We start from the raw sequence: 24,648 nt of genomic DNA, 5'->3' as shown, positions 1-24,648 counted from the left end.
AGCCCATCCAAGGGGTGATGCACACCCCCAGGCTGGCTGGGTTAAGGTGTTCCTGGCCGCTGAGCAAACAGCTCTGCTCTCACCTCCACATGAGCTCTCCTGGAGCACCGTCTCCATCTTAGTGCTTTGCAGCACAGCCATGTGCTGTAGGACCCAGCAGAGACGACTGCTAATTTGGTTTCTGTAGTGGCACGCATACAGCAGCATCCATTTGCTGCAGCCACAGGCTCAGAGAGATGTCTGAAGCCTGGTGCAGGATGGAGCACAGCCCTGAGCCATCCAACAGCACGCAGACCATCAGCACTGAGCTCACGTTAAATGTTCTGCATTTAAGTGGGGGAAAAATAGAATCAACGGTAAGAAGGGAAGCCAGGATTCCCCGCGGCGCTCAGCCACCTCCCTTCCTTTCTCCGCTGCTGCAATGCACAGAGCCCTCTGGGACACAGGCTGCCTTTGGAAGAGCTCCACGCTGCACTGTGCAGGAGCTGCTCGCACCAGCTGGCCTCAGAGCCAGCAGGGAGCATCCTGCACCGCAGCTCCCTGCCCCGCTGCATGCTGAGCTGACGGCGCCGCTGCCTTCGGTGCTGGGCTGCAGCAACGCCGACACTGAGCGCAGGGGAGCGGTGCACAGCCAGAAGCCCCATGGCTTAACGAGACAGGACTGTGCTCACCTGTCGGTGTGTTTGGAGCTCTGGGTACACGTGGATGCCTCCTACCCCAGCCACAACACAGCCCAGCAACATGAGCCATGTGGCATCAGTGCCACGGATCGTGCATCATCTCACCCTGGAGATGCAAAGGGAAGCAGGGGAGGCAGCACCAGCTGCACCCAGCCCCTTCCTCAGCCCTGCTGCTGTGGCACAAGGAACGCGTTTGTCGCTCACTTTGATCTCAGCCCCTTCTCTTCCTTTGATTTCACAGCGCTGACAGAACAGCCTATGCAGGAGCTCTCTGAATAATCAAGCTGCCACGGTAATGAAGATATTAAATACAAAAGATGCTCCGTGACACAGCTCCAGCCTATCAGTGCGAACGATCCTCGTCAGAGCAGACAGGACAGAACCAGGAAGGTGCTGTGGACGCACGCTGTAGATTTTCTGAGGGCAAAAGAAACATTCAAACAATCTTGGGCTGGGTCTCCGTTTCTGAAGTTATTTTGAGCTATTTCAACACATGGCTAGAAATTAAAACGATGACAGCAGCACCATCTGCTCCAGCTACTGCCACAGCACCATGGCTGACATCGCTCTGCAGTGACAGAAAGCCCATCCTAGGGAAGAAGCCGAGGAGAGCCTTCCTGGGAGCGCGGCCGTACGGCAGCAGGGCTGCAAGGGTTCACGATGCAGATGTGGCTTCCAGCAGAGAGGTTCCTGCTACAGCTCCAGGGGCAAAAGTGAGGCTGGGAGGGCATCAGGGCTGTTTGGTTATGCCACGGTGAGGAGCCCGGGGCAAGCAAGCAGCTGACACATGCAGGAACACCCAAAAAACCACAGGTTTCCTTGGCTGTGGTCTCCACATGCGCCTGTGCCTCACAGCCCCACTCCACTGCCAGCCACCCAACATCCAAACCTTTGGCCCCATAACGTCCAGTTCCAGCATCCCAAAGAGAACTGCACCAGGGCAGCCTCTTTAAATAAAAGGGAAACAAAATCACGCAGCCTTCACACATTGCTGTCTTACCCTGGAAAGAAGAAAGAAACTCCACAGCCCTCAGCCTTCGCAGGCTCTCCAAGGATTCATCCCCAGCCCAAAATCCACAGTCAGGCAGCAACCTGCCTTGCCTCCATTCTACCTTTATCATAATTGTGACACAATTATTTCCCTTCCCAGCCCGAAGGATGAGCAAGTTTAAAGATCAGAATCCTTTACATCCTCACTGCAGTGAGCTGGAGGCCCACTGTGTGCCCACCTCCCTTTCCACAGGGATGAACTGTCAGGATTGTCCACATTTAAGGCTGCCCCAAGCTGAGGAATTTGGGCTCAATGTCCCCCAGCACGTCTGTTAAAAATAAATGAGGTGCAATCAATCTGCTCCGGGGTTTTATCCCCTTTCAGCTCTAAATGCAGCACTGCTGTCACACGTATGATATGTGTGAAGGACAGCCTGCTTCAGAGCCTCACTTCTTGCCTAAAATAATATTGCTCCTAGTCTCTGGTTACAAGGGATCCATTCATGCTCTGTAAGGTCACAGCCTGACTCTAATCACTAACACAAAGGCTGGAAGGAACGAGGCTGCCCGAATTGCAGCCCTGCTGCTTCCTATTGCAGCACATTGAGCACAGAGCATCAGAACAGGCTCTGGCCACACCTAGAGGCACCAGCAGCTTTGTCAGCCTCACCAAGGCAGGGAGCAGCTGCTGGAAGATGCTGGTGCTGCTCTCGTGCTCAGATCAAGGCAAAGCCGCTGCAACCCCACAGCTTTCCCCATCTATCACACCCAGGCTGCTCCAGTCAGGGCAGGCAAGGCACTTTTTAACCAAGCACCAACACTGCTACAGCCACAGCCCCAAATATTCCCACTAAGAACCTCAAACAAGCACCGAGAGGCTCCTGGATGCTGATAGAGCACACAGACCCAGGGAGTCAAACCCCTCCATGAGCAAGAATAACTGAGGAAATGTGTTCCGGAGCCAAGCAGGGACCTCAGACAACCATGACAATAAACCCTATTATTAGGCACAATAAAAGCACTGACATATTTGGGAGATTAAGCATTAAGAAGTGGCTTTCACATTACACAGTATTCGTAACTCCCTTCCTCTCGTAGCCCGGAGGGAAGGGAGGAGGGAATTCAGCTAGCATGGAATGAGGAAAAAGGCAAAATGCATGCAAAGCAGGCTGCAAAGCCTTCAGCCAGCAAGGGTGCACTGACAACAGCTTGACAGCAGTGCAGATGCAGCTCTGAGGCAGCGATCCTGCATGCCCAGCACAGCTCCTGCACTGCAGAGCATGGGCTGGGTCTGTCGGTGAGGTCTGCAACAGGACAGGAACAGGGAAGATGGCTGGGGAAGAAGGCAAAGGGACAGCATGCATGTATGTTGCTGGAGGGTTCACGTGATCCCCAGCAGCAGCATTTACCACTTCCATGTGCCCACCAGGCTCCCCGTTGCCACGCCATACAAAGCCAAGGGAAAGCATGGAGTTCTCTGCCTAATTTGGAGATATCTGCCCGTTGGTAAAAGCCACTGCTACAAACCCCTGCATGCAGCACCTTCTGTCATGCAGCAGGTGAAAGCCACGTCAAGAAGTAACTTCACAGCACCCAACGCACTGGGGTAAAGCCTGCCCCTGAATTCCAAGTCAGGATGAGCAGAAAGTGAACCACAAAAGGCAGTTCTGCCTTTGGATAAATCCCAGCCCTGGGCTCACTCACACTGTGTGACACAGCTGTGCAATCCAGCTCCATCACAGCCCTCAATCCACAAAGGTAACCACGGCCCAGCAGCGCTCATCCCATCGTGTGCAGGATTTGCAGAGGAAGGGTAATGAAACACTCAGCACCTGCCCAGGGCAGTCAGCACTTTGCATTGAGTCAGCACTGAGAATGGAACCTGAGCCCTACCTGCAGCTCTGCATCGTTTTCTTTGCTTCTGACCACCCCACAGTGAGGTCAGTTTGCAGAGAAAAGGTGTGTTTTTAAAGCAAAGGCTCCTCCTGCCAGCTAATGAAACACAGCCCTGAGCTGCAGGGGATGCGAAGCTACAGATGGAGCTCTGGGCAGCTTTCCCTGCTGGGATACCTGCGCTGCTGGAGAGCCCCTTCCTGCACCCTCCTCCCCCCACATCGCTCTGACTTCATGCTAACTGCACTGTGCACAACTCGCCTTCAGTTCTGCAAACCAGCACAGGACCATTCTGCCATCAGAAGCTCAGCACAGCCATACAGATGTGCTGCCCATCACCTCAAGGCCTCCAGGGGCCCCCATACCCACAGCTATTGCACCTCCGGGCAATGGGGATCAAGGGAGAGGCGAGGAGGTTCATCCCTCCTCAGCCCCCAGCTGACTTCATTTCACCTCCCTGGCCCTCTTCTCACCCCCCATTCCACATCCATCTCATCGCATCCCTGCTGAGAGCTCACGCTGTCCCAGTGCTCAGCATCCACACTGAACCACATCACAGCAGGTGAGCTCAGCATCCCCACTGAACCACATCACAGCAGGTGAGGAATCTCTTCCCCATCGCTTTGCTCGCTGCCTGACATTTCCACTTGGCCAGATGTGCTCAGCTGACAACGTGCACAGCTGGCCAGATGTGTTCTGCACCAGGGAGCTCTCAGGAAGGAGCATTCGAGAGAAAGAAGGAGCAGAGCTGCTTGTGGACCACAGAGCTGACACACCTTCACAGCAGAGCCGTGCCAGTGCAGCCAGGATCTCAGCCAAGCTCGGATCAGACACGAGGAGAAATGCAGGAAAGAACTTCACCGCCCTGAACACCCCCAGCTTCTCCGTTCTCAGCTTCAGAAGTGCATCCCCAGCGCTTCTTTGCAATGAAGGCAGTGCCATGCAAACAGACCTCCAGGCCAGCATGAACACACACCGTGCTGAGCTGGACCCCGATTCGAGGCTCACAGAAGAGGCTTCCTCAGATCTGAGCAGCTCGAGGAATTTCACTTTGCAGCTGGTGACTTCAGCACTGATGAAATCCATCTGAAATTCCAGCAGGTGCTTCCAGGCATCCAGCCCAGGCCAGGAGCCGCTGGGAGCCACGCAGCAAAGGGCTCCCCAGCACCGAGCAGAGCTTCAAGGCACGCACACCACCCAAAGCCATGAACACGGGTGGTTTTGTCACCCTCTGCTAAATGCTGAGGCTCTTCCATGAACAGCAGAGCTTGCTGCAGAACCTCACCTGCCCCTTCAGAGCACAGCTCTGGCTACAAGCCCACCAGCACAGCATCCACAGCAGCCCAGTGGGTGGCTCTCAGTCCCATTTGACTTGCAAAGGAAATCCACTCGAGCCCAAAGGCACAAACATCTCTTCCAACCTCCAGGATGCTTTCTGCAGGCACTTGCAGCCAGAAGCAGCTCACAACCAGCAGATCTCAGCGCGAAACAAAGCTCCAGCTCGCACATGGAGGCCCCTCCTGCCACATTCCATCCCTCAAGATCCCTCTGCTCATCTCGAAAAGGAGCACACAAGGTTTCCTGAAGGGCCACGGTGCTCCAACCACCAAACCCCAAGGCTGTCTGCAAAAGACTGCTTGGGATGGAGGGCTGCACAGAACAGCAAGGGGCGGCAGCGCAGGTCAGTGAGGCACAGCAGGCTGCCTGCCACGGATCCCAGAGCTCCATGCAGCACTGCTGGCAGATGAACAGGGACATCCCTGCATTGCTCTGCGTGGATTAGCAATCCAGCTCCTGTGACTGCTGCAGTTTCCTCCCTTTCTTTTCTGTCTCCACGGGCAGGGAGGGCCCTGCCAGCAACCTGCATGTTGGTGCTGCAGGGCTGTGCCTGCAAACCCCAGGGACGGAGCCAGCATGCCTTGAGCCCAAACACCACGGTTAACCTGGGGGGGGAGGAGGAGGGACTGCTGGAGGGGCAGAAAAACCTAGAAAGCCACGTAGATGGCATTGCAATGCAATGAAGAGATCCATTGGGAGCTGCTGCCTTTCTCCCAGGACATCAGCAGTGCTTCTGGCAGCAGGGAAGGTGCTGAGCCCAGCGCTCCCATCCACCTGGCTGAGGAGCAGGCACACAAGGCAGAGCAAACTGGGAAATACTGGGCAAAGCAAACTGGGAAATACTGGGAGCTGGGCAGCAGCCAGCGCCCTGATTCTTTCTCGACCAATTCATCAAGTGTCAGAGTGCTGTGAGGTTGCTACAGAGAAATTAGCAGCCCTCCCAGCAGCCAAGCCTCAGTGGCGCAGAGGGTTGGCAGAATAGCTTCGTTCTGCTCAGCACAAACCCAAAGCTTTCCTCAAGCTTCACAATAGCAATCCTATTGGGAAACGAGGGAACAGCCATCCCGGGCACCTCCCTGCAGACGCTGCTCCCTGATCCAATTCTCAGCACACTGCAAACCCAAAGGGATGCGTATGGAAGGCTAAACACTGCAGCACGAGGGTCTCTAGCAGTGATGCCAGGCACACACCCTGGTGCAGCTGGAAGCATTGGGGCAGTTTGGTACCCCTGTGCTGATGGACACAGGCTGCCACAAGAAATGGCAGAGGTTCCATCTCCAAAGCATTTGAAACGTGGCTTTCTGCTCTCGTTCCTGGCTGGCCAAATCCCAAACGGGAGAGGATGAGGATGCAACAGGCATGGTGGAATAGAGGGTGCTCTGAAAGGAGGCAGAGGAGCACCAGAGGACACCCACCTTACGGCTGCATCAGGTGTCCCTATGTGCATCCAGCATCAGCATGGAAAAGGCAGCATTTTCATCCTGGGAGGAGCGCTCTCCTGGACAACAGAGCACAGACCTGCTGCCCCGTGGGTTTCAGGAAGGAAAATAAGGAAAGCTGCAGCACTGCTGCTCAGGACAGCAAGAAATCCATTCGCTCGTCCCACCTGGGTGTTGCTGGAACCGTGGTTTGTTCAGCACAGAAGGCACAGAACGGAGCAACAAGGCTGCCCGGGTCCACAGGAGAAAACAAGGCAGGGGAGGAAGCCTACATTAGCATCGTAATTACTTCAAGCAGTATTTTAAAAGGGTGAGCAACAAGGGAGGGAGAGACAAAAGCCCACACTATTGCCTCGTGTGTTCAGAGCCAAGCCCATACTCCAGGCTCGCAGCCCCAACGCTGCATTTGTCACCTGCAGCCCCTCCTGGGGAGCTCCAGAGGGGCACACACCGAGTCCTGCCGCTTCTGCCTTCATCCCAGCTAATCCCAGCTGATGAAGAACAAAAGTCCCCATCTGATCCGCAGTGCCACCTGCCCTCCTGGCACAGCTCCCCCCGCCCAGCCCACCTCCCACCTTTGCATGCGATGGCACTTCTGCAACGACTGCACCTTGCAGCTGCTGCTGAGCAGCGACAGCAGGGCTGGACCAGCAGCTCTCAGGGAGGAGCAGCCTTCATTTCCAGGCTTCCTAGCGCAGCAAGCACGCCCTGCACTTTCACTCATTAACACAGGCAGGTCTGATTTAGCCCAGGTTTCCCAGGGCTCAACGCCTGCTCACTCTGCTGCACGAAACCACGACAGTCCTACAGCACTGGAGGTCTCTCGTTCTAAGCTCTGCTTTCGAGACCGATCCGCCCTAAAATCCAATCCTGCAGCACTCGGGCCTGATGGAGGACAGCCCCAAAGCACCAACCTGGGGCTCTGAAGGCAAACCCCACCTGCATCTCCATCCCAGAGCCTTCACCTCCAAAGGCAACGCAGAGGGAAGCAGCCAAGCATCCTTTGCACGCCATCAGAGCCACGAGAAAAGCCAATGCTTTGACCAGGTGTGAATTACCTCCCCGGGAACCTGCAGCTGGGTCAGCCCACAGCTCGCTTTGCTCCGCGGCATAAAGCAGAAGCATCTCAAGAACCGAAGGGATGAACAAAGCGTAACTGGGTTGGGTTATTTCTCGTCCCTAAAGGAAATGCATTTTCATGCTGCTCTCCTTTGGGAAGGTGGGAGCGGTTCTGATGGAGCATAAAGGGAAAAAAAAAAAAATCGAACAGCAAAAGGGAAACGCCTTCAGCATTCCGAATGGGGTTAAAAAAAAAGGAAAAAGAAAAAAAAAAGGAAAAAGAAAAAAAAAAAAAAAGGGGGGGGGGATGAAAAGCCTTCGGTGGGTATCAGAGGATATCAATGGGTGGGCATCCATAGCATGGATGTGGGCGGGGATGGGGCGCCGGACCCCCACCCGGATTACCCAAAATGGGTCCATTTTTCGGTTTTTTTGTTGTTTTTTTTTTTCTTTTTCCCCTTCATTTCAACGCAGCCCACCTCCCCATCTCCGCACAGCGCGGCTGCAGAAGATGGCAGCGGGGCGGGGGGGGGGGGGGGGGAAGGAAGGAAAAAGCGCAGCCCCCCCTCCTCGTGCCGCAGCCCCCAGCCCCACCTGCCGCAAAGAAAACGACCAAAATCGACCAAAAGGAAAAAAAAAAAAAGCCGATACCCCCCACGAGGGCAGCGCGCACCTGCAGCCGCAATGCCCCCCCCTCAACCGTTATCGGCTGTCACATCGCGACACGACCGGGGGGTGCTCTAAAGCCGCTTTAGGTGATGGCCATCCCCCCCCCCACCCGCTGCCCATCCTATAGCGGGGTATCCCCCCCCCCCAGTTCCTACTTGCCGCTGTTTTGCTGTCCGCACCGGAGCTGCACGGTGAAGTGACAGCGGCGGGGGGCGGGTCGGGAGGGGAGGGGGCGCGCGCGAGCTCCGGAACCTTCGCCGAGCCGGCGGGGGGGGGGGAGGTGAGGTATAGTGCGCATGCGCCACGCTGCCGGTGCGCTCCCCCCTCCTTCGGTCCCAGCGCGGAGCTGGCCGGTGAGGTGTGCGCATGCGCGGTGCTGGGCGGTGTGTGTGAGGGCGGGGCCGCGCGCGCGCTCCCGCAGACAAAAGGCGGCCGCCGCTGCCGTCGCCTTTTGTCTGCGGGAGCGCGCGCGCGCGGCCCCGCCCAGCAGGGAGCGCTCGCGCGCTGCCCCACAGCCGCCATTTTGTTGCCTTCCCCACATCTCCCACCTTTTGCTCTCCTTCCCTCCCTGAAGTCCACACGTTCCTATGAGGAACGCTTCCAAGGCCTGAGGTTGCTGCTCCCCTCAGCTCTTCTCTACGGGCTGCGTTACGGTTCTGCTCCACGAGTCCTGCACAGCACAGCACTGCAGGCAGCGCCGAGCTGGGAGGCAGTGCTGATCTGCCTGAGGGGAGAAAGGCACTGCAGAGGGACCTGGGTAGACGGGGCCGATGGGCCGAGGCAAACTGTATGAGTTTCAATAGGGCCAAGTGTTGGGACCTGTGTTTTGGTCACAACAACCCCAGGCAACCCTACAGGCTTGGGGAGGAGTTCCCTGATGGAAAGGGACCTTGGTGTGCTGATGGCATCCTGCGTTGGATCAGGGATGGTGAGCAGGGCTGTAGGAGTCATCCTGCCCCGTACTTGGCACTGGTGAGGCCTCACCTGGAGTTCTGTGTTCAGTTTTGGCAGCTCAGAACAGCAAGGAATGGAGGTGCTGGAGCAGGTCAAAAGAAGGGCAACAAGGCTGTGAAGGGCTTGGAGAATATGGCCTATGAGGAGAGATTGAAGCAACTGGGGCTGTTTGGCCTGGGGAAGAGGAGGCTGAGGGGAGAACTGTCTGAAAGGTGACTGCAGTGAGATTGGGTTGGTCTCTTCTCACTGGTGACGGGATGAGGGGAAATGGCCTCAAGTTGCACCAGGGGAAGGTTTAGGTTGGATATCAGGGAAAAAACTTCTTTACAGTGTGAAGCACTGGAATGGGCTGCCCGGGGGGGTGGTGGAGTCAGCATCCCCGGATGTGTTCACAAAGCACCTGGATGTGCTGCTCAGGGCCGTGGGTTAGCAGAGGGTTGTGAGTTGGGGGAGTATGGAGAGGTTGCAGTTGGACTGGATGATCTTTAAGGTCTTTTCCAACCTCAGCAATTCTATGATTCTACATCCCTCTAATTGGATTTAGTGGAGAAACTGCAGGATCTCCTGTTGGCCTTGGCTTCAGTCTGTTCGTTTTCTTCTTTCCAGGAAGCATTCTGCTGTATATGAGGGCCAAAAGCACCCCCCAAGTGCATCTAGAGCCAAGGAGCAGCTCTGTCCTGCCTGGTTTTGAACTGTTTTAGAAGTTCTGCTGTGCGTTGGTCAGATAATATTCCCAGGGTTAGCAAACCTGTGGAAGAAATCTCCCTGCTTTGTGGCTTGTAAGATAGATGCTCCTGTATCTGTCCTTGTGGCTCGGCGCAAGCAGCTCCAGCCCAATTCTGGAGCAGCAGCTCTTCCTACAGGCAGCACAGACACAGCAGGAGCACTGACTGCGGATCAGCTGAGCACCCTCTGATGGTGCTGTTCCTTCCTCCAAAGGGGGACAAAAGCTCATCTTTGCTGTCTCAGGTTGCCCGGCACTGGGAGCCTTCAGCATTCAGGAAACCACAGGCTGGGAAGTATTTACAGTCCTTGTGATGCTCAGGTACTGCCTCCCTTTCTGCAGCCTGGCCATTTGAAAGATCTGCTGGCAAAGGCTGGTCAGTAATGAAGTCTGTCTGATGGAGCTGATGGAGCACAGCACAGCCAGCCTGCAGCAAGCAGCAGAAATGGAAGGATCCATGTTAGAGGGGCAACAAGTGGGAAAGGGCTCTGCTTGCTGCAAACCCATCACCTTGATGTGCAACCCTCTGTGCAGCAAGGTGCTCACATTGCACCGTGCCTGGGGCAGGAGCACAGCGATCCTCCCCCTCAGCACCATGAGGAGAGACTGAAGCAACGCTGTTCAAGCTGGAGGGATGGAGGATGCTGCTGCAGCAATACAGAATGCTACAGAACAGCTGGAGCAGCCCAAGTCCCGAAGCTGAGCTCCCATGTGGCAGGAGCGCACAGTGACAGACAGAGCTTACCCTGGCTGTGGGACAGGAGAGGAGCACCCTGCAGACAGATTTATTACCTGTAAGTACAGCAGCCTGACAGCTGGAGTGGGCTTTAATTACTGCAGAGAGCTCTTCTGGGCACTTCTTGTTCATACAGTCTGTTTGCTCGTGGAAGAAAGGGGACCTGTGAATCAATCTTACAATTGAACTCAGTCCAGGCTCGCTCTCACATACATTCCTTTAGGTCCATGGTGCTGCTAGCTAGGGACCAGACAATTTTTAACATCAAATTACAAAGGTATCCTTTAAGAAGGAAAGCAGCAAGTTTATGTTCCACTCTGCTTCCCCGTTCATAACGTGGGGCTCCTTTTCCCCATTTTATAACTTGTTTCACCACTGCAGCCGGGTTTTCCTGGAAGGCGCTACAGAAGGTGAAACAGTTTCTGAGGTCCGGCCCGCAGCGCCAGCTGCTCTGCAGAGCTGCAGCTGTGGGATGAATTCTGGGTTACAGTGGTTTTAAGCCTGACCTCCCCAGAGCCTTATCTGCCTGCAAGCTGCTTCATTTCAGTCACTTAATTCAGATTAAGGATGGCTTTTGCCAAACCATAATGATCCTAGTTGAAATAAATACTCAAATTCTGCGCTAGCTTAATTCCATTACCCTGCTACCCAGATCCCTTTTGCAAGCCGGCCATTAAACTTCACCTAAAAAAGGAAACAGCCCGATGGTTTGCAAAATGCTTTCCAGCAAGGGGACGGCGTTGATCTCTCCCAACCCATTGCGGGTGCGATGGCAGAGCACACAGAAAGCCTTCCTGCAGCACAACCGGCCGCGCTGCGTCAGCCCTGCGCGCCGTGAAGCTTCTCCACGGAGATGGCAGAGCAGGGCTGGGTGTTGCACAGCGGTTTCCCAGCCCTGCTTGCAGGCTGTCAGGAGCAGCAGGAGAGCAGCATTCCTGCTCTGAGCAGACCGGGCTCACGCCAGCCTTACCCAGCAGCTCAGCCTCTGCGTGCGAGCAGCTCAGGAGGGGATTAGAGCTCAGCTGGCTCCGTCCCCCACAAGTTGGGACCAAACGCGCAGATTTACGGCTGGGGCTCAGGGCCCCCCAGCTAGCTTTATTTCTTCTCACAGCAGCACGGCCCTGCAGCCCCTCGAGGGCCAGGATGGGGATCAGACACGCACGCAGGGTGTGGGCAGGCAGCAGGCTGTGACTCAGCAGAAAGAGCCAGCCGGGTCCTCGGGGCTAAAGGAGGGGAAAGCAGCCCGCAGAGCCCTGCCGAGCTGAGATTAAGGCCTCGCACGCTTCCCTCGTGCCCCCACCCCAGCTGGGAAAAGATTATTCCTTTTTTCTCCTCCTCCAGCAGTGTGGGAGGCACGCAGAGCCCAGCACCTCCAAACAGAAGATAAGACGCAGTGCCTCTAAGATTATTATTATTATTATTTTGTTTGTAATTAATCATTGTTCTGTTTCTAAATTCCACTCGAGGGCTTTCCGGATCATTTACATGCTGTGCTCGAGAGGCTGTTACCGGTTAGGAAGTTCCAGGATGCGCTGCCTCGTTATGCGACCTTGTGGGAATTGGGATTGCTTCACATCCTCACTTCGGAGGGTCAGGACTCGCTTTAATTGATTTTAACTGATATCAGGGCAGGAAATGCCTGCAAAGTTCTCACTGCTGTCCGTGTCTGTACCCGAGCCCCACTTGCTCCTGTGCAGCGTGCTGGGCTCTGCAGCGCCTGTCCCCTTCTTGCCACAGGATGGCACTCGCAGGGGAGCAGAGATGCGCACAGACTCCGGCACAGCCTCAACTCTGAGGCTGAGGCAGGGGAGACTCGAGCCCTGCTGCAGCAATCTCAGTGACATCGTTGCACTGCTTCTCACACGCACAGCGATGGAGGAGCCTGGACCGCAGGAGGACACACGGCTGGAGAACCCTGCCCTGGTCCTGGTTCTTCTGTGCAGGATGCACGCTGGCAGCCTGCAGGGCTGGGCAGGGCCGGGCAGGGCCAGGTCAGAGCCTGTCCCACCGGGGCAGGGCAGGCTGGGGGCCCGAGGGGCTTCAACAGCTGCCTGCTGTCACTGCAGCTCCAGGCAGCACCTCCTGAAGCAGGGAGCCTGCAGCTCTGCGCCCATCCCCTGTGTCAGGGCAGAACCAAAAGCATCCCTCTGAGATGAAAAGGCCAGCAGGAACAGAGCCGTGCTGAAGAGCTCACTTCTCCGTGTTCCCCCTCCTTGGGAAACAGCAGCACGTTCAGTGCAGCACAAAGAACATTACTGTGCAGTGATATTATTATTATCATAGTGCACAGAGAGGATCTCAGCCTCTCAAGCAAACCCCCATCCCCTCACAGAGCAGGAGAGGCAACAAGGAGGGCTCCTGTTACCTGCAGGTGCCTTGGGGGCCTCACTTCTAAGCCCAGCAGCACATTTTTAGCTGCATTTTCCTTTGCAAGGCCAGAGGAGGGACTGAGGAACCTCCTCCTCACATCAGCTGCTTGTAAGGGGAAGACCAGCAGCTGAAGGCCTCAGCAGCTCCTCTGCCTCTCATCTTCAGGCCCAGAAGGAGGTTGTGCTGTGTGAGAGCACCCACAACAGCCGGCTGGCTGCACTCTGCTTGTTCCCCAGCTGCAGGATGGCCGCACAGGCTCTAACTGGAGCAGTGCCTCCCGAGGTGCTGCCCTGCCCCCGGGGCAACATTCGCTGCTCTCCCTGCTCAGGCAAACCTCCAATCCCTGCCACCTGCACCCAATGCTGCGTGCACATAGACGGGAGCACCGCTGCTGCTCACCCAACAGCGCGAGCGTTGCGAGCCCCGCGCACACCTTGATAGCGCCGGAACTGTGAGCGTGCCGGCCCAGCGCCTGCAGGGTGCGAGTGTGCAAGGCGTGCTTCTGCCGTGCGTCCCTGCCGGCACGACGAGCGTGCGGAGCGCTTCCCGCCAGCTCAGCCGCCCCACTGCCGCCCGCAGCCCCCCACGTGCCCGCGTCCTCCAGCCCGGCAGGGGGCGCTGCGTGCCGCAGGGCGCATGCGCGAGGCCGCGGCTGCGGGGCGGAAGCGGCGCGGGGCGGCGTAGAGCAGCGCGCGGCACCCATGGGGCTCCTTAAAGGCGCCGCCACCAGCGGCCCTTCCGGTGCTGGGGGACGGCAGCGCCGCTTGGGGCCGGCATGAGCAGGTGGGGGCGGTCCCGGGACACCCCTCCGCGGCCCCCTTTGGGGTCCCGGCTGCCTCATTTTCCCCGTGGTGGTGGGAGAGACGAGGGGAAGTCAAGGTTTTGGTGGGGGTGGGGGGAGTGCGAGCACCGGGAGGGGGGGAAGAGTGCTGGGGGGGGGCAAAAGTGGGGGGGTTGCGTGGGGAGTGCTTAGCCCGAAGGTGGGCAAAACTTGGGGGCGGGGGGGTCAGAGGGGCGTGGCGGGGGCGGGGAGATCTCACGTTGAGGGGGGGGAGGGGGAGGGTGGTGGAGCCCCCCCGTGTCACCTCCAGCTGCGTGCCCCCGAGTGAGATGCTGCCCCTGGGGTCCTCCCGTGTCCCTGGGGTTCAGTGGGGGCTCTTCGGGCCCTGCAGGCTGTTGTCCCTTGCCTTAATTGCCGGCCTTCGTTGTCCTCGCGTCTTACTGCAGTGCTGGCAGTAGGGTGCCCCACAGCAACACATCTGTGTTCCCCCGGGTGCTCACGGAGCCCCACAGCTGCTCCTCATCCCCTTAGCTGTGGTTGTGGGGCTGGCAGTGCCCAGCACTGCGTTTCCCCCACTCCCATTACCCCTGGAGGGAAGGGCCCTGCTGGCACAGCACAGCACCATTCCCTGCCCCGAGTGCTTTCCACCAGCCTGCTGTGCTGACCTTGCAGAACTGCTGAGTCAGATGGCAAAGGCAATTTGGACTTTATTTTTTTAAGCTCTGTTCTGTGTCGAATTGTGCCTGGAAATCTGTCTGCTGCTCGAGTGCGTTCTGGCTGGCAGAACTCTGCTGCCTGTCCCCTGCTGAGATCCCTGCTGAGCCCCTGGGTAGACCCCATAGCACAGGGTGCGCTGCGCCCAGCTCTGCCCTCACTGACACTTTGCACCTCCAAGCCCTTTGCTGAGCTCTTTCTGCACCCCACACCTCCTGGGCTGCACCAAGCTGGGGCCAGGAGGGGGCTGCAGCGTTCTGCTCTTTGCACTTTGTTCCGTCCCGTAATGTCCCCTCCTGGGAGGACGCAGCACCTCCTCCCCTTGGGCCCTCAGCCAGCAGCTACTGCTGTTATCGGGGCCCGGTGGCCCCAGGAGGGTCCCCCCTGATTACAGGGTGCAGGCAGCAAGGAGGGGGCCGCCCTCCCTGTGCGGTGCTGATAGCAGGGCTGGGGTGCAGCACGGGGGTGCTCCAGACAGACCCCCAGCCCCAAGATGGGCACTTACTGGGCTGGGGGCGTGGGTGAAGCCCCCTGAGCATGCTCTGTGTTGCAGGAGGGCAGTACCATGGCTGAGAAGACGTCGCCGGGCCCCAGCGGGGCCATCACACCCCTGCAGCAGATGTTGGCCTCTGGGACGGGTGCCATCCTCACCTCCCTCTTTGGTGAGGCCTCGGGAAGGTGGGGGGGAGGAGGACACATAACTCTGGGTTATGGCTGATGGTGGGGGGGTGGCAGCTAACAGAGTGGTGCTGTTGCAGTGACACCCCTGGATGTGGTGAAGATCAGACTGCAGGCCCAGAGGACGCCCTTCTCCAAAGGTACCTCCGTGGGGACTGGCATCCCCAAGCAGTGCTGGGCTGGGGGTGGCAGCAGTGGGGCAGGCGGGTGCCATGCGCCCCTTTGTCCCAGTTCAGGGCTGGGTGGAAGCTCGGTGTGCTCCAGGGCACCGCTCCATCTTCCTCCCCCCGCTGCTGGTGTCTGTGCTGTGTGACCACCCCACACCTCCTGGCCAACCCCCCCCCCCAGGCTCTGCGTGGCCCCGTGCTGGGTGCAGGGACACAGGACAGCGGTCCCACGAGGGTGGCGCATCCCTAGTGCCATCGCTCAGCCTGTCCCTGTTGTGTTTCAGCGTGGTTGGTGCGATCGGTGCCCCAGGGCTCACAGCATGCCACATGTGAGTACGTGGGGGTTAAAGATCCCCCTGGCTCCAGCTTGCTTCTCTGCTGGTGTCATCTGCAGGGACATCCTGGACCCGAGCCTTTCCCTTGCTTGGTCCCACTGAGTGTGCTGATGGTGCCTGGGTGCTGCTGTGGGGCAGGATGCTTGCAGGCAACGGGGAATCGCCTTGCTGTCTCCCCCAGCCCTGCTGTGATGCTCGGGCACGAGGCTTCAGTGCTGTCCTGAGAGATGTGATGGTCTGGAGGCGGGCAGAGGGATGCGTCCAGGCTGGGGTCGGTCTGGCGGTGACGCTGTCTCGCCTTCCACTCTCTCAGGGAAGTGTTTCCTCTACTGCAACGGGCTCATGGATCATCTGTACGTCTGTCAGAATGGCAACAGCTGCACTGCCTGGTACAAGACCCCCACCTGCTTCAACGGCACGCTGGTAGGGGCTGCAGGGACTGCCTGTCCCGGGGTGGGGGCCCAGAGGTGCCCTTGGCCCCGTCCAACCCTTCTGCGTGCATCCCCACAGGATGCCTTTGTGAAGATCACACGCCACGAGGGCATCAGGTCCCTGTGGAGCGGGCTCCCCCCAACGCTGTGAGTATGGATCTGGGTGGTGGGACCCCCGCTCTGTGCCCCCCCCCCCCCGGGCCGCCCTCATCCCCCATCTCCTCGCAGGGTGATGGCTGTGCCAGCCACCGTCATCTATTTCACCACCTACGACCAGCTGCGGGACTGCCTGCACGCCCGCACCGGGAGCCGGGGCCCCCACATCCCGCTGCTGGCGGGGGCCCTCGCTCGGCGTGAGTAGCACGGTGCCTCACAGCCCCCCCTCTGCTCCCGCTGCGCGGCTCTGACCTCTGCTTCCCCCCCCTGCAGTGGGTGCTGTGACGTTGATCAGCCCCTTGGAGCTGATCCGCACCAAGATGCAATCCCGACAGCTCAGCTACCGCGAGCTGCGCGTCTGCATCCAGTCGGCGGTGGCTCAGGATGGCTGGCTGTCCCTGTGGAGGGGATGGGGGCCCACGGTGCTGCGGGACGTCCCCTTCTCCGGTACGGCTGTGGGACGGGGTGTGGGGACACGGGGTGGCGCCCCGCGGTCTCTGTGCAGCGCCGGCACTTCTCTCCTCCCAGCTCTCTACTGGTTCAACTACGAGCTGGTGCGGGAGTGGCTCTGCAGGCAAACCCGGCTGGATGAGGCCACCTTCATGGTCAGCTTTGTGTCCGGGGCCATCTCTGGGACGGTGAGTGGGGGGGTTTGGGGGCTGCAGCCCCCCGGGGCAGACAAGAGAAGCGGGATGGCACCCACAGCCCTGCCTGCTCGCTGCAGGTGGCCGCCGTGCTGACGCTGCCCTTCGATGTGGTGAAGACCCAGCGGCAGATCCAGCTGGGAGACAGCGAGCTGCACCCAGGTGAGGGGGCTCCTCGCTGTGCAGCAGGTGCTGGGGCTCTGGGCATCCCCTAAACCCCCTCCTCTCTCCTTGCAGCTGCAGCCTCCAAGCCTTCGTCCACCTGGCTGCTCCTGCAGCGTATCCGTGCTGAGTCTGGCACACGGGGGCTGTTTGCAGGTAGGGCTTTAACACGCGCTCCCCTTCTTGCCCTGGTTTGGGGTTTGTGGGCATCGCAGTGGGGCTGACGGCGCTGTCCTTGCAGGCTTCCTGCCCCGTGTCATTAAGGTGGCACCCGCCTGTGCCATCATGATCAGCACCTACGAGTTTGGCAAAACCTTCTTCCAGAAGCTGAACCAGGAGCGGCAGCTGCGGGGGCTGTGAGCTGGGAGCTGTGCTCCATGGAGCAGGGCCGGTGCCAGCCCTGCTGCTGGCCCAAGTGCCTTCCCACGGCGCCCTCCACAACCTGGATGTGGCTCACAGCGTGGACGCAGCCCGGGGGGGACCGCCTCCATCGTGCCCTGCTGGGGGCATTGGTGCCCGCTGTGATGCTGTGGGGATGCAGCCCTGCGTGGCCGTGCCTGTGCTCACCTCCTGCATTGGACAGACGCTGCTGCTGGACTCGGGCTGGCTGCTCCCAGCCTCCTTGAGGGCAGGAGCCGGGGCTCCAAGCTGGACCAAACCGTGGGGGCTGCTCCGTGTGCCTGAGCCCCGCTTCGTGCCCTTCCTCGTTACGCACAGCCTCCCCTGTAGCCCTGCATGACATGGGGACTGACCACAGCTCTGCCTCCGGACCTTTCCTCCTCCTCAGGACCTCCCCGGCCCCCAGTTGCCCTGGGTTTGGACCCTGTGTGGGGACAGACCTCCCTGCTGCTCCGAGGGGCCAGGCTTGGATCTGTGACCTGACCCTTCACCACGAGGGTCTGCCCTATGTGGGAGCTGCCCTCCTTCCGCCTTGGGGGGGCAGTTTCTCTTATTTTCTTAAATAAAACTAAAGGTCTCCTAGGGTGTGGAGTCCTCCCCATCCTCCACAGAGAGGAGAGCGATGCTCACCTGCAGCCAGGCTCACAGGGGCCGTGGTTGGCAGCCCCCAGCTGTGCTGTGCTATAGGGAGCTGCCAGCTGGGGCGCCCTGCAGTCCCCCATCACGTCTGGGGGGCGCTTTGCTCTTTTCCCTCACCCCCCGGCTGGCTGCACGCAGAGCCCAGCTCCTATCGCTGCGTTTATTGATTCCTTTTGCACCAACAAGGCAAGATGAGGTTGAATCCAAACCCAAAGGGAGAAGGGGGCGGGAGGGGAGCGGGTTCCTATCAGTTTCGGGGATGGTGTTGCAGGAGAAGCAGTCGGGTCCCATGGGTGCTGAGGAGGGGGTGTTTGAGGCCAGACCCCTCCTCTGCACCCAGCAGCGTTCTCCAGGGTTCCCCGTGCCGCACAGTTCATCGCCCCCTGCCCAGCTCGGTGGATATGGGGGCATTCACGTCCCATCCCTGTCCCGACGGCTCTGCGTCCTTCATCCTCCGTCGGTCCCAGCAAGGAGGGGATGAGGTTCAGTCCTCCGCTGCGCTGCCGGACGGGGGGGGCGGGGGGTCTCAGCTGGGGCTGCGGGTGGGGCTGGCTTCGTTGCTGTCGCTCACCAGGCACTCGTTGGATTTGAGGCTGGCCAGGGACTTGCAGCTGGGCAGCGAGGCCAGGGAGCCGCAGAGCCCCAGCATGGAGGGCGTGGGGTCCTTCCCTGCGGGGACAGAGCGCGTGGCGGGGGCTGCGAACGGGGATGGGGCCGGACCGGGGGGGAGCGGGGACCCGACGGCTGAGTGGGAAGCAGCCCTAGCGTGTTGGGGAGGGGGGGACCTGTGGTTGGGGACCCCGTGCAGCACCCCATGGGGGGGGGTCTTACCCAAGGGCCCCCAGGGCTCGCCTTCGCGCTTGCCCTCGCCCAGGCGCTGGGAGTCGGAGCTGAGGCTGTTCTCGGCCGACAGCTGGTCGGTGCTCACGAAGCTGTGCCTGCGGAGGGACGGCGCTCAGTTCCCCCTCCCCCCCGGGGCCGATGGGGTGCGGGTCGGCGGCTCTGTCCCTTCCCTCCTCCCCCTCGGTTACCTCCTGTACAGCTTGCTGTCCGAGCCGCTCTCGTTGCCATTGAGCGTCCCCAGCGATGGCCACTGGTTCACCAAAGGTGTCACCATCTCCTTGGAGAGCTGCGCCAGCTGGGGGTTCTCGCATGGGATCAGCCCCGTCCTGTGGCACACATGGGGGGGGAATGGTGAGCGAGGGGGGCCCACAACCCATAGTGCCCCATGGGTGAATGGGGGGACAGCGTGTCCCATAGGGCATATGGAGCACTGAGGACTCCCTGGGCACGTGGAGCAGTTGGCACCCATCACCCACAGCAGTGTGGGATGGGGATGGGGATGGGGATGGGATGGGATGGGATGGGGTGGGATGGGATGGGATGGGATGGGATGGGATGGAGATGGGATGGGATGGGATGGGATGGGGTGGGATGGGATGGGATAGGATGGGATGGGATGGGATGGGATGGGGATGGGGATGGGGATGGGATGGGATGGAGATGGGATGGGATGGGATGGGATGGGATGGGATGGGGATGGGGATGGGGATGGGATGGGGATGGGATGGGATGGGATGGAATGGGGTGGGATGGGATGGGATGGGGATGGGATGGGATGGGATGGGATGGGATGGGGATGGGGATGGGGATGGGATGGGATGGAGATGGGATGGGATGGGATGGGATGGGATGGGGATGGGGATGGGGATGGGATGGGGATGGGATGGGATGGGATGGAATGGCGTGGGATGGGATGGGATGGGGATGGGATGGGATGGAGATGGGATGGGATGGGATGGAATGGGACCCCACTCACAGCTGCTCCTGCAGCTCCAGGATGACGCCCTCCAGCTCCTTCTTCTCCAGCTGGTTCTGCACCACCGCCTCCTCCAGCCGCAGCTTCAGCCTCTTGTTCTCCGCCTCCAGGTCCTTCAGCTGCGACTCTCGCAGCCGCACCAGCTCCTCCAGGTACCCCTGCAGGCCACCATCAGCAGTGCCACCCAGTGTGGGGTGATGGGGACAGGGCTGGCTCAGCATCCTCCCGGGTGCCGCAGGGATGTGGGCAGCAGCCAGCCGTGCACAGGGTGCTCAGGGCTGCAGCATCCCATAAGGATCGGTACCCAGGAAGCCCCATCCCAAGGACCATCAGATTATGGGATGCTCAAAGCTGGAACATCCCGTGAGGATTGACATGCAGGTGGCTTCGTCCCAAGGACCAGTAGGATCCAGGAGACAGGATGCTGAGAGCTGGAGCATCCCATAAAGGTTGGTACCCAGGTGGCCCCGTCCCAGATACCATCAGGACATGGAATGTTCAGAGTGGGAGCATCCTGTGAGGGTCAGCACCCAGCTGGCCTCCCTCCAGATACCAGTGGAACGCAGGAGGCAGAACAGGATGCTGAGGACTGGAGCGTCCCATAAGGGTCCCTATCCAGGTTGCCCCATCCCAAGCACCACTAGGAAGTGGGAAGCCCAAAGCTGGAAGATCGGCCCGCAGGTGGCCCCATCTCAAGCACCAGCAGGATCCAGGAGACAGGACAGGATGCTGAGAGCTGGAGATCCTATAAGGGTTGGTACCCAGGTGGCTCCATCCCGGATACCAGCAGGACACGGGATGTTCAGAGTGAGAATTGAGACCCAGGTGATCTCATCCCAAGGACCAACAGGATCCGGGAAGCAGCACGGGATGCTGAGATGCGCAGCACCCCCCCATGGGGGTCAGCACCCGCTGCCCCCCAGCCCGGTACCTTTTGGGCGTAAACGATGCGGAACTTCTGCTCCATCTTGCGCCACTTGTTGTACCAGCTGTCCTCGTCGGTGACCAGCGGCAGGTAGGGGTGCTCAGGCGAGCTGTCCTCACTGGTGCTGCTCCCCATGCTGCCCCGCTCCTCCTCCTCGCTCAGGTAGTCGTAGCTGGGGGGAGGCACGGGGGGCTCAGCGGCTGTGAGGGCACAGCGGTGGGCAGAGGGGCTGCGCGTACCTCTGTGTGAACTTCAGGTACGGCGTGTAGTCGATGACCGCCGGCACCTTGCCGTCCATCACCTCGCCCTTCAGGCAGAAGCTGGGGGGGGGTGGGGAGAAGGGGATGAGCGGGGGGGTGAGCGGGGGGGGATCCAGGGGGGGAGCACGGTGGCCGCCTGCCCGCATTGCACCTGAAGTCGATGGCGCCGAGCCCGATGAGCATCCCGACCAGCAGCGTGGATTCCTCCCGCAGCATGATGGCCCCGTCGTCATAGAACCGCCTGCGGGGTGTGTGGGGATGGGGTGGGCACCCATGGGTGGGGGGGTGGGGTATGGGATGTTTATGGGATGGTGAGGGGGGGGGAGAAGGGATCGAAGCTCACCTGGTGGTCCGCGAGTCCCGCAGTGCCGTGGTGATGTAGTCCGAAATGCGCTTCTCCATCAGCGCCACGCGGATCCACGCCCGGCCCTGCAATGGGGCTCACAGTGCTGTGCCACCTCCATCCCGCCCCATGGCACCACTGTGCCTCGTCCCCCTGTGCCACGGGAGCCCCATCCCACCCCCCATGGAACCCTGCCTGGGAATGGTGTGGCTGTGCTCGGGCTGTGGGGTGGGGGTGAGATGGGGGGACGGGGATGGGGAGAAAGAGAGGATGGGAATGGGAATTGGGGACAGGGAGAGGGCTGGGTATGGCGATGGGGAGGGGGGTGGGGACGTGGATGGGGATGAGGGTGGCAATAGGGGAGAGGATGGGAACAAGGTTGGAAACACGGACGGGGCTGGGGATGGCAATGGGGGTGGAGGATGGGGACATGGAGGGGGAGAAAATGAAGATGGAAAAGGGATGTGGACAGGGACAGGGATGGGGATGGGGATGAAGGCAGAGGGAGGACGGGAATGGGGCAGGGGATACGGATGGCGTTTGGGATGGAAATAGGGTGGGAAGATGGGAACAAGGAGGGGAACATGGATGGGGATGGGATGGGCGGTGGGGTGGGATGGGGATGAAGCTGGAGGGAGGATGGGAACAGAGACAGAGACAGGGGATAAGGAGGGGGCCGTGGGCCAGGGCTGGCAGCGTCCTGGATGGCAGTGGGGCCAGGGATGGGAGCTGGGAATGGGGATGGAGACGGGGGTGGCTCAGGGCCGGGGATGGAGGGGCTCCCCCTGACCTTGGCCCTGGAGGTGCTGATGTTCTCCATGCTCTCGATGCTGCTGACGCAGTTGTTGGGCACCTTGCTGCAGGCCAGGCGGATGTAATCCCAGAAGCCACGCTGCCCATCTGAGCTGAACCAGCTGACGGGGCCTGGGGACAGCGCTGGGAGCTCGTGTCCCCATCTGGGACATGGGGGGACAGGAAGGGGGTGGGGGGGGGGACAGGGAGGCCCCCGCCGTACCTTTGAAGCGGTGGCTGAGGATCTGCTCGAGGATGGCGGCGAAGTTGACGAACTCCTCGGAGGAGTCGTCGATGGGCTCAGCAGTGTGCTTCTCCAGCAGCGTCTTCACCGAGAACCTGTGGGGACACGGGGCCACGGGGCTGGAGGGGACGTGTCCCCGCTTTGCGTCCCCATGCCGCGTCCCCACACAGCATCCTCGCCGTGTGTCCCCATGGTGTGACGTGCGTCCTCCTGCTGTGTCCTCATCCTAAGTCCCCGTGCTGTGTCCCCATGCAATATCCTCATGGTGTATCCCTACTGTGTGTCCCCATGGCACGTCCCTATGGCACGTCCCCACAGCGTGACCCCATCTTGTGTCCCTGTGGCACGTCCCCACGGTGCGACCCCACGGCGTGACCCTATGGTGCGTCCTCACACTGCATCCTCCTGGTTTGTCCTCATCCTGTGTCCCCACGGCACGTCCCTAGAGCGAGCCCCCATGGTGTGACCCCACCGTATGCCCCCACGGCGTGGCCCTACAACATGTCCCTACAGCGTGACCCCCCCACGCCGTGTCCCCACGGCGCGTTCCCAACCCGCGTCCCCCCCCTCACGTCCCCACACCTTGTCCCCATTTCACACAGGGACGCTGCTCCAGCCATCCCTGCCCCAGCCCAACCCTGCAGGACTCCGGGCTCTGCCCTCTGTCCCCACGTCCCCGGGGGACCCCACAGGGCGTCCGCCGCTGCCCCTCATTGCGCACGGCCCGGAAGGGCGAACAAAGGCCCCTTTCCTCCCGGCCGTGCGGGCGGTGATGGTTTTCCCTTCCGCCGCTGGCCAGGGCGATGCTGAGGGAAAAAGCCCAGCCCAGACTGAGGTGGACCTGAGGAGGCTGGAGATGTAGGGGGGGGGGATGGGGAGCACCTGGAGGGGCACGGCAGTGAGGGTGGGGGGCTGTCAGATGGGGGTGACCTATATAATAGATAAGGGGTGCGCAAGTCCCTGCAGCTCGATGGAGTGGAGCACCAGGAAGTGCAGGCAGGGAGATGGGGGCACAGTGACCCCAACCTGCTGCCCCCCACGGCACAGCTGGGGGCCACGCTGTGCTCACAGCCACTACTGGGGGCTGGGGGGGCATCTCTGAACTGCGGGGGGGGGTAGAGACCTGCAGAGCCCCCCCCAAATGTCCCCCATCCCCAGACCCCATCCCCGCATCCCGGTCCAGCCGACGTCGCCATGGCAACCTGCATCCTCCATCCCGCATCCCGCTGCCCTCCTCCCCCAGCCCGCCGGGCTCAAGGCCTGACGTCACTTCCTCAGCCCCACACCCACCGAGTGTGGGGGGGGGGGGGGGTCCCAGCCGCCCCCCCCAACCTCGAATCCCCCCCCCAAAGGCCTCCCCCCACATCCCCATCCCCTCCAGCTGCTCCCCATCTCCCCATGGCCGCCCCCGGCACCCCCAGAACCTTCGTTCCCCGCACTGTTTTGCAGCCTTGGACCCCCCCTCATTTCCCCCCCTCCCCCTCCCCCAGAGCCTTTGGCCCTCAGTGCGTGTATCTATGTGTGCGCCCCCCCCCCGCCCCACAAGCACCCCCACCTTTCCCCATCGGCATCCTCCCCACCGCTTCCCCAACCCCCACATTTCATTCTTCACCCCCAAATCAACACAAATAACCCCCCCCCCCCATCCACCCCCCCCCCCAGTCCCCTCTCAGCTCAAAGGGCCACAACGGCGCACATTCCACCCCCCCTCCATCCTCCACCCCCACCGACCACCTCCCCTCTCCCCATCTCCTCCTCCCCCGAGCCCCTTCCCCCCACATCTGTGCATTTTTCCTATATTTTCCGTCCCCCCCCCCCCCCTATCCCCCCCCCTCCAACCTGCAGACGGTGATGAGGTTTCTCCTCTCCACGGCGATGTTTCTGGAGGACGCTTTCTTGGAGGAGAGCCCCAGAGCCATGGCAGCCCGCACGCAGCCCGCTGCCATCCGCCGCGGGGCGAAGGCGTTGGGGCCCACGGCCACGCGCGGTGCCCCCCCCCGCCCCCCCCCGGCCCCCTCCTCCTACCCCCGCGCCGCTGCGGGTTGGGGCCTCCCGCTCCCGGAATCAGCCCCGCAGGGATGGGGAGGGATGGGGATGGAGGGGGGGGGGGGGAGAGGGGGGGGGGGGATGGGGGGCGAGGTGCATTTTGGGGGAGCGTCACCCCCCCCATTCCTCCCCCCCCCGCAGCATCGCTGGCTGAGCATCGCCCCCCCCCCCCCCCCCCGGCCGCGATGCTGAGCGCCTTCTGGGAGCAGCGCTCCCCCATCGCCCCCCCCCCCCCCCCCCATGAGCACCGATCCCCCCCCC

At 60.6% G+C, this 24,648-nt stretch overlaps 2 protein-coding genes across 3 annotated transcripts; one reads left to right on the top strand and one right to left on the bottom strand.

Annotated features, from left to right (window-relative positions):
• Positions 1-14,912: 14,912 nt before the first annotated feature.
• On the top strand, positions 14,913-17,280 carry SLC25A39 (solute carrier family 25 member 39; the record flags this gene model as incomplete). The annotated part of the gene is made up of 11 exons (XM_079547260.1): positions 14,913-15,009; positions 15,106-15,165; positions 15,477-15,521; positions 15,841-15,950; positions 16,038-16,105; positions 16,187-16,311; positions 16,388-16,561; positions 16,643-16,752; positions 16,839-16,920; positions 16,996-17,076; positions 17,162-17,280. 11 exons carry the CDS (start codon positions 14,913-14,915, stop codon positions 17,278-17,280), a joined length of 1,071 nt encoding a protein of 356 aa, XP_079403386.1.
• Positions 17,281-18,484: 1,204 nt separating this feature from the next.
• RUNDC3A (RUN domain containing 3A) lies at positions 18,485-24,287 on the bottom strand (the record flags this gene model as incomplete). 2 transcript variants are annotated; one of them, XM_079547222.1, is made up of 11 exons in its annotated part: positions 18,485-18,627; positions 18,790-18,896; positions 18,990-19,127; positions 19,778-19,935; positions 20,709-20,874; positions 20,942-21,022; positions 21,114-21,203; positions 21,306-21,391; positions 22,096-22,229; positions 22,321-22,436; positions 24,181-24,287. In XM_079547222.1, the coding sequence occupies 11 exons, from the start codon at positions 24,285-24,287 to the stop codon at positions 18,485-18,487; spliced, it is 1,326 nt and encodes a 441-aa protein (XP_079403348.1). The 2 variants fall into 2 exon arrangements, with proteins under 2 accessions (XP_079403348.1, XP_079403349.1); XM_079547223.1 differs by having other exon boundaries at positions 22,096-22,241; positions 24,181-24,260.
• Between the last annotated feature and the right edge of the window lie 361 nt (positions 24,288-24,648).

This window comes from Tetrao urogallus (assembly GCF_951394365.1).
Source record: "Tetrao urogallus genome assembly, chromosome: 26".
NCBI classification, from domain to species: domain Eukaryota; kingdom Metazoa; phylum Chordata; class Aves; order Galliformes; family Phasianidae; genus Tetrao; species Tetrao urogallus.
This window is presented reverse-complemented; position numbering and strand designations above follow the sequence as displayed.